The sequence below is a fragment of the Montipora foliosa genome, chromosome 8 (genome assembly GCF_036669935.1).
Source record: "Montipora foliosa isolate CH-2021 chromosome 8, ASM3666993v2, whole genome shotgun sequence".
Classification (NCBI taxonomy): Eukaryota; Metazoa; Cnidaria; class Anthozoa; order Scleractinia; family Acroporidae; genus Montipora; species Montipora foliosa.
In genome coordinates, this window is record NC_090876.1 from 46,959,396 (window position 1) to 46,967,534 (window position 8,139).

Below are 8,139 nucleotides of genomic sequence, written 5' to 3' on the forward strand. Positions count from 1 at the left end.
GTTAAATCTAAATTTTCGCTTATTATGGAATTTTTTGTTTCATTATTTGTAATAAAAAAGCTTGTTTTAAACTTGTAGCACTGTTTACAAAGTCTTTGACATTAATTCTCTGATTTTGGTAAACATTACCATCAGGCTTACACAGACCTAAAAGATTTTTAAAATTTTATTTTATCCACCTATAGTGTACATGGTCACTGTGCACCTCATCGTCTGTATCCACAATGGTAAGCTGCTTTTATATGGACATGATGGATGGTATGACAGTTTTATTGTTTAAGCATCTGTGAAGTAATCCAAAGACACAGAATCTTGTTTCGCCCAGAGGTTTCAATAAGTTTTTTAGTAAGCGGCTGATTTTGTGAAGTAGGCGGCAGTGGCAAGAAAGGGGAAGTGACACACTCCCTGAGAAAATTTTGAAATCTACGAGCTCGGAAATGGCATTCCCAGCAACAACATGTACATGTAGCTGCTCATAGCCAAGTTAGAAGACAATTTTTGTTGCATCCTTGATCTCTTGTTGAAATGCGACAAAATATCGCCTCCAGCTGCCCGCTCTCTTGTTGTGTCTTCAATTTTTAATAAACAGCACATGGAAAACCGGAAGGGCGTAGTGAATGTGATTGAGGCATCATTTGGCACCAGTCTTTCTCCTCTATTCATCCAAATAATCGCACTGGAGAGTGCATATGCATGGCTAAGGCAAGTGCAAATAACTAGGAATTCATAAAAATATCTAATGTCCAAAAGGGAGCAAAACATACAGCAAGAGGTTCCTTGATATTCTAGTTGTTTCATTGAATTAAAATAAATAAAAATGGATTGAAGTGAAACAGTAACAATGGTGTAATTTATCGAAAAAGTAGGCGGTGATAAGTTAAGGAGTAGCCGGCAAAATTCGCCGGTTGCCAGCTTCTAATGAAACCTCTGTTCATCAATTTGTACAGCACCATGAGGCAAGGTGCATTTGGTTGCTCTTGAAGTCTTCCATGACACTGTCTATGTTCTTGTTAGAAAAAGACATATAAAATTATAATTTTGAATCCTGCAGTGAGCACAAACAGGCAGTAGCTCATTGGCATAGAGATTGAATAATGGATTCTGTGGAATGCCATGCTTGATTACCAGAAAATCAGACAATGAAGACCTGGTCTTGATACGTGTATGTTGTACTCTTCCAGTCTAGTAACCAGCAAACCATTTGAGCCTATTGTCAGAGATGCCTAGATAACGTTTCTTCAATGTTTCATGACGTATGCTTACAAATGCCTTGCTAAGGTCTAAAAACAGGGCAGTAGTAACCTTGCATTCATCTATGGCCTTGTACAGCTGGCTTGTAAATACTACCTGCTAACATTTCTGTTGATTATAGCCTCTCTTTTCCACTCTAGTGGCTTAAAAGCATTTTATTATTAAGCGATTTTCTTTGAGCACGACATAAACATGGGCCTGGTCATTGTCAGAGAAAGCTGCTTTGCAGCGTCATACTCCCTTGCGTTTGATACAAAGCATGCCATTTCCTCAGAGATGATGAAATGGATCAGAATGTGCAAATCGGCTGTTTCCAGTGGAGAGTATCCTGCCAATTTAGGTCATTGTATATCCTCTATGTTCCAGGCAATTTGGACTCCAAATCTTTATTCCAGCAGCATTTTTCAATCTACCTGATTGTTGTATGCTTCCCAGAAACACACTTGTGGGAACATAACTCCGTTAAAAGCAGGAGATTGGAGAAAATATTATAATAGAGGAAAACACGCCTGTCCCATCACGTTGCATAATCAAATTACGATCATCAGTTGCTCCTCGGTATTTCTTGGTCCATTTATTTTCAAACTGGACAGCACTGAGTACTATTACCTATACAAATGTTGTGCACATAGAGCTATGGAAATCTTGGGTGCATTTGGATTTTAATTTGAAAACCAACAGTAAGGTGTCTAATCTCGTTTTGGACTTGTCACACAGTGTTTTTGTAATAATTGCAATCAAAGTTTGTTATTTACAGTTGGTTGTCTGTTATCTTCGGGCATTTATCTCAAATTCATAAATGAAAAAGGTAAACATTTCCTCTTCTGGCTGGTCCTTGCTGAGAGCAATTGTCTGACTTCCGGCATGGCATATGCCTGTACCTCGACAAGGAATGGGGAACATAAAAGGCAGCTGACTTTAAATAGAATCATGGATCTCTTTACTATCCATGATAGAATCGAAGTTACTTTAAAGAGTAAGAATAACTTGCTTTTGAACATTCCAGTCTGTAATACAAATAATCAAATCAATGCGATCTGTTTTTCCCTTTTGTAATAACAGATTAACGAGGGGATCGATCGATGAATCGTGGAAAGCAGTCGTCGGACAGTCTTACCTTCGTTGTCTTTTCAGTTTCCCCACGAAAAAGCGCTATCAGATGCAATGGCTACGTCTTCACAACGTTGGTCCGGTGAAGATAGTAATGCTACCCCATGATTGCAAGCTTAACTACAATATGGGTGAACGAATCAAAAATTACACCACAAGGAAAAATAAGGACGACAACCTCAAGCTACAATGTACGCAAACACCCCAACCTCGTCCCCAGGGCCTTCTCCTCTACGATTTTCAAAATGGCGTCCAGACGAGCCGCCTTTTCGGAAAAACGTTAAGGAGGCTCGCGACATAGTTTCTCCTTTTTTCAAACAAATAAACATATTTTGTCCTTAGATACAGTTAGGTTAATCATATCAAGACGAAATTTTGCGAGGGTATTAAGTACCCATCATACATTTCTCACATTACATTTACCTCCAAAAAAAAAACGTTACCATGGCAACGATATAAGGCATGTTTTTTTTTAGCCTTAACATCAAGATATATTGTCTTTTTTGAAAAAAACGGGACGGTAAAATCTTCCCATTTACCGTTGCCAGATAATATTTGAAATAATCTCTAAAATATTTAAAATTCAATAAAATCTGTAGGTCAGTTTTTCAGAAAAATAAGTTTTTGTGAAATGTGTCTCTAATTTTGTTTTCACCTACAGATTTTTTTTAAGTTCGAAAGACAATCGTTTTAAATTAATCTAAGCTAACTTGCAAAAAATGAAAAAAATTCACCGTCCGGAAGCAGAGATATAAACGAGTAAAGTTGCAAAATCAGGGAGAATGAGGGGGTTACGACGGGGGTTACAAGATCGGCATTTACGCATGTGTCTCTCGCTCATTCGAGTGCACACGCGTGTGTGTACAAATTTCGTAGTTTTCGTGGATAGGGGATGTCTATTTATATTCCATATATATAGGAATTAGAAGAAAGGTGAGCGAAATTGGCGGTATTTGTTTATTTCTGTTGACCCATTTTGAATCATGAGGTGACGTGGGTAGCTTTTAGAATTGCGTGTGTGGCTTTTACGCGCTCGCGCTCAGCTGAAACTTTTAAGGAGGCTCGAAAGGGTTTTCAGCTGAAATTCTAAAAGCTGCTCGCGTCAGCTCACGATTCAAAGTGGGTCACCAGAAATAAACAAATACCGCTAGTTTCGCTCACCTTTCTTCTAATTCCTATACATATGGAATAAAAATAGACGCATGCGGTGACGCATGCGTAAATGCCGATCTTGTAACCCCGTCATTTTTCCTGATTTTGCAACTTTACTCGCTTATATCTCTGTTTCCGGACGGTGAATTTTATTTCATTTTTATCATGTTAGCTTAGATTAATTTAAAACGTTTGTCTTTCAAATTAAAAAAAATTCTGTAGGTGAAAAAAGAAATTAGCGACACAAGTTCACAAAAACTTGTTTTTCTGAAAAACTGACCTAGAGATTTTGTTGAATTTTAAATATTTTAGAGATTATTTCGAACATTATCTGGTAACGCTGAATGGGAAGATTTCACCGTCCCGTGTTTTCAAAAAAGACAATATAAGTTGATTTTAACTATAAATTTCCTTTCTAGTTTCTTTCTATAAGCACGTTGATCAACAGTAATCAGATGCTTGGTCTTTTGCAAGACATTTCACTACAGCTAAAACCTGCGCCCTGCTAAAACCATTGAATTATATAGATATATAGAAGAATGTGCTTTTCATTGGCAGGATTACTTAAAATCACAATGAGATTTTGGGGGCCTTAAAATTAAGTTTAGTGAAGCCGCGCGCAAAAAAAGAAAAAGGCGAACAAAAAAAAAAAAGAGTCAGTTGTAGCTTTACTGCGATATTACTGTGAAATTGTGAATATCCGGTGCCCTTCATATTAGACCCATAATACCAGCCCCTTTATGACCTCAACTTATTACCAGAGCTGCAATCCCTTTTGCAAGCACCCGTTTAACTCGTCTTTACAAAACCACATTTACATTGTTGAATATCTTTTCTCCATTAGATATGATTAGTATAAAAATCTTGGAGACACTAAAGCCCTGGCACGCAAAATGTTTTCTTCCGGGTGTTGTCCGCTTCTCAAAAACGCGCGTGCTTAAGCTCTCTAATAATACATATTTCGCAATTGTTAGGGAGATAAAGCAAAGCCGATTTTCCGTTACGGACGGCAACCAGAAGTTTTTTTTTTCTTATTCGAATCTTTTGCCAAGCCGTTTGTCCCAGTGTAAATGAGAAAGTCTCATCTTCTAATATTGGTATTCGAAGGATTACAAAAAATGGGCATCAACTTCGACTGCTAATATTGCGGTAACAGCTAGAGGTCTCCAGATCCTTAGGTGCTGACTAATAATCAACAAACGGAGTTGGGATATTGCGAGGCTAACACTGGCCAAAAGCTCGTAATGATGTTTTCGCCACCTCTCCACTCCCTCCACATTCGGTCGTTTAAAAAGGATTGGAGATCCTCGCGATTGATGCCCCTTTTCTTCTTCACGGCAAGTTTCAGGTTCGCCCAAGCCGATTCAACCTCTTGAGTGTGTATTCCACTTACGGGATCTACAAAATTATCCGCGTGTACTACAACCCTGTGTCGCGCCACATGGATGGGCAAGTGCCTGGTGAGGTTGTAGTATGCACCCCAGTCGTCGGTGTGAACCTCGCTCCCTGGTTGAAGACATTGGGCCAATATTGGAAGGAGAGTTTCGCGATCTCTTCTATCCACTACCTGGTAGTATCCCCTCGCAGGTTGAGTCGCACAACTGATGACTCCAAACACCCACAAGTCTGCTGCCCTTCTTCCCCTGTTGAACTGAATCAAAGAGTGCTCGATTTTAACCTTTTGCAATCGAAAGGAACCAAAACACAAGCAAAGTATCCTGATAATAACTGATATAATAACGAAACGATTTGTCACCATCTGGGTAAACCTATTTCAGGGTGCCTACATGCGTTAGGTGTGTGTGGCACTTATGCTCATTGTTTCTCTCCCCTACTGTCTATCGTTCCCGACTAGTATACGATAACTACAGTAATCTACAAAAACCAAGAACTTTACCTTAGCTTTATGATTGAATTTGCTTTCGTCGCACTTTACAACAGACGTACCAACAAAAGGAACGATTGGGTTCACCTCCAGATCTCTTGAGCAAACGTCCTCAAGGCAACGAAATACCCTACACACAAGATTTTTGTTTATGCCCATCATTCTTGCTGTATCCCTGCGGGAGCTGTCAACAGACCAAAAATAGCACATAAAGATTAAATCCCCAAGTGCTATTTTTGGGAAGCGAGCGAAGAAGCTATTTGTTCTTATACTTCTCTTTTTGCGACAGGTTTTGCACCTCCTGTAAATAAAAACAAGGTACTGTATGAGCGCAACCACAGCGCGACTACTTCTTTTTCATAAATCTAAACCGGTTGCGAAATGCACATAGGAGATCCTTTGAAGTGCATATAGTCCAGCCTGGAAACGTTTTTGTACCTTAATCGAGTGAACTTGTCAAGTGCAAAGGCAACTTTTTTTGATATCTTTCTTAGTGATCAGAACGGCTCCCGATCTCGCGGTGACTGTAACTCAAGATAGCGATGAGTGAATGAACAAGTGAATGCAACTTTCCGTTACAACTATACGCCACTTGCTCCAAATAAATGCTCTGCTTTTAAGGTAGCGGAAATCAGAATAAAAATGTGTTTGCCTATTTACCATCCTCGACCCCTGTTTCCTTCCCTGGGAACTAAGTACTCCGTGCTTGCAACAGTCTCGTCTCCAGAGCCCGCTTTCCCTTTTAGTCAGCGTCCACTTATCAGCGTCAAGATCAAGGACACTGGCTGACTGGCAACAGGCCAAAACAGGAAGTCCGCAAATCACAAACTTGCGGCTCGTCTACGCAAGCGCAAAAATTTGAAACAACATTGGTCGTAAACTGTTACAAAAATAGACATTCGTTGCCTGCAAACAGGCAACGAAAAAAATTCGACGAGAGAAACGAGTGGGAGTCGTTGTTTGAAACCGCGAACGAAGCGAGTGGGATGCCTGTGCAGTCCCTCATCAACAGACCGCTCTATTGTAGGCTCGTTCCACTCGCCCTATACCGAATCTGGACCTGTTCGCAGGCTAAGACATTCCCTACAACTGATTGGCCAGAATCAGGGTTCTTGGTGCTGACCAAAAGAGAAGAGGGCTCCGGTAACGACAATGTCGTCGCAGGAAAATAGAATGTACTCAAATCAAACAACCGGGTAAAATTATCAAAAGGGATAGTAGATGCAATAACTATCAAATGAAATGATGACAAAGATGAAATAATCAATTTTAAAACATTATTAACTTTTAGCGGGAAGTAGTTTTCAGACTAGACACTTGGTCTACTCTGATTTCACAGGTATTTCATCATTTGAAGGTAGGCTGCGATCGTTTTGCCAATCCTGTTTCATTTACTCCGCATTCGACGTCATATCGATATGTTTCGTATGGGAACAATATAAAGTTAAGATGCTGATCACCACAGTTATCAATTAACGTTACTCGTGCAGTGAAGGAAAGGAAAGCCTGGAAAAAATCAATAACGTTACTGCTCAAGTAATGTTAATTAATAACGATTATCAGCATCTTAACTTGATTACCTCCGAGGTTCAAATACACATGGCTTTCATGCGTTAAGTTTCGTGAAAAAGAATATGTCGGAATGCACTCTTACCATTGAAATCCATCGACATGAGCTTCTGACTTTTCCACCATTACCATATCTTGACAGCATCCACCACAGTGCAAAGGGTTCGGCAGGAGCGATCGTCGTTGAAGCCATCGTATGATCCTCCTTGATGAAGATTGTCTCAGTAGTGTAAAATAGCGCAGGTCCATCTATTTTTATTTTCTTGAAAGCGTTTTAAAACGATGGATTTTAAGCAGAATCTTCTGAATAACGAAACGGATGTGTAGGAAATACGATCACACGGACTGAGTAATCTTTTGCTGGAACTTATCTGTAGGTGGTAGGTTAAACAATAGGCTTGGAAACCGCAGGATGTCACTTCACTAAAAAAAAAGTGTGATCGTTTATGATTAAAGCCGTTCATCTTTTAATTTTTTGATATCTTTCTCAAGAAAGATAACCGAGAGCAGGGTTTCGTCTGAGTAGTAAAAAGCAATCGGCTACTCGTTAATAACTAATCCTTGCTGGCAGGTCTGTTAATTGTCATTTATGAAAAACGTCATTAATCAATCACTTCAATACATTACCCACTTCTTTTGATTTTCCCTTTTTCACTTTATCACAGAGCAACTAGTATTTTCGTTGGGGCGTCCAGCTCTTTAGGGCTTGGCAACCAGAGTTCCACATTAAAGCTTTTCGACAAAAAGCAAAGGTTGCAAGCAAGTTAAATAGTCCAAATCCATTACATGTATACCCAGTAACGTAATGAGATATTAAAAAAACGGATTTAAAAAAAGGGCTTGAAATAACTTTCCCATCAGTGACATGGAAGGCTCGATGTCACGTGGACTAATAATTTTTACTTATCTCTGAAGTATCATTGAAAAGAGCGTTATTCGAGTGATGCCTTGGGACGTTTCTCGGGTCTTTGGTTTTTTTTATCTTGCTAACTTGCTCATGGAAACAACTCCATATAATCCTTAGCAGTTGAGAATCATTATTTACAGTAATCTGCTTTTGTCAGGGGGACCCAACGAAAATATAGTTCAAAACCAGTAAAACATAGGGCGCGTTCTTTTGGGGCTATTCCGGAATAGGAATACTCCGAATATATGGTAATCGTGTTCTTTGG

The 8,139-nt window shown here is 39.4% G+C and overlaps 2 protein-coding genes across 3 annotated transcripts in view; both read right to left on the reverse strand.

Moving 5' to 3' along the window:
* Nucleotides 1–2,581, reverse strand: part of LOC138012406 (NLR family CARD domain-containing protein 3-like) — a 65,290-nt gene extending 62,709 nt beyond the window's left edge. For both annotated transcript variants that reach the window (XM_068859150.1, XM_068859149.1), the window contains exon 1: nucleotides 2,369–2,581. The gene's annotated coding sequence lies outside the window, so the exon portion shown is untranslated. The remainder of the gene's footprint in view (nucleotides 1–2,368) is intronic.
* Nucleotides 2,582–4,705: 2,124 nt separating this feature from the next.
* LOC137968886 (uncharacterized) lies at nucleotides 4,706–7,099 on the reverse strand. Its single transcript, XM_068815356.1, has 3 exons — nucleotides 7,053–7,099; nucleotides 5,411–5,582; nucleotides 4,706–5,164 (listed from the first exon to the last, which is right to left on the reverse strand). The coding sequence occupies exons 1-3, from the start codon at nucleotides 7,097–7,099 to the stop codon at nucleotides 4,706–4,708; spliced, it is 678 nt and encodes a 225-aa protein (XP_068671457.1).
* Nucleotides 7,100–8,139: the final 1,040 nt, after the last annotated feature.

What these genes read in the sequence shown, in the direction of transcription:
- LOC137968886 (XM_068815356.1), bottom strand. Translation starts at nt 7,099, where the DNA reads ATGGTAATGGTGGAAAAGTCAGAAGCTCATGTCGATGGATTTCAATG. An exon ending in CATGTCGATGGATTTCAATG is followed by an intron (nt 5,583 to 7,052) that starts GTAAGAGTGCAT and finishes GTCTGTTGACAG; the next exon opens with CTCCCGCAGGGATACAGCAA. An exon ending in AATTCAATCATAAAGCTAAG is followed by an intron (nt 5,165 to 5,410) that starts GTAAAGTTCTTG and finishes TCTTTGATTCAG; the next exon opens with TTCAACAGGGGAAGAAGGGC.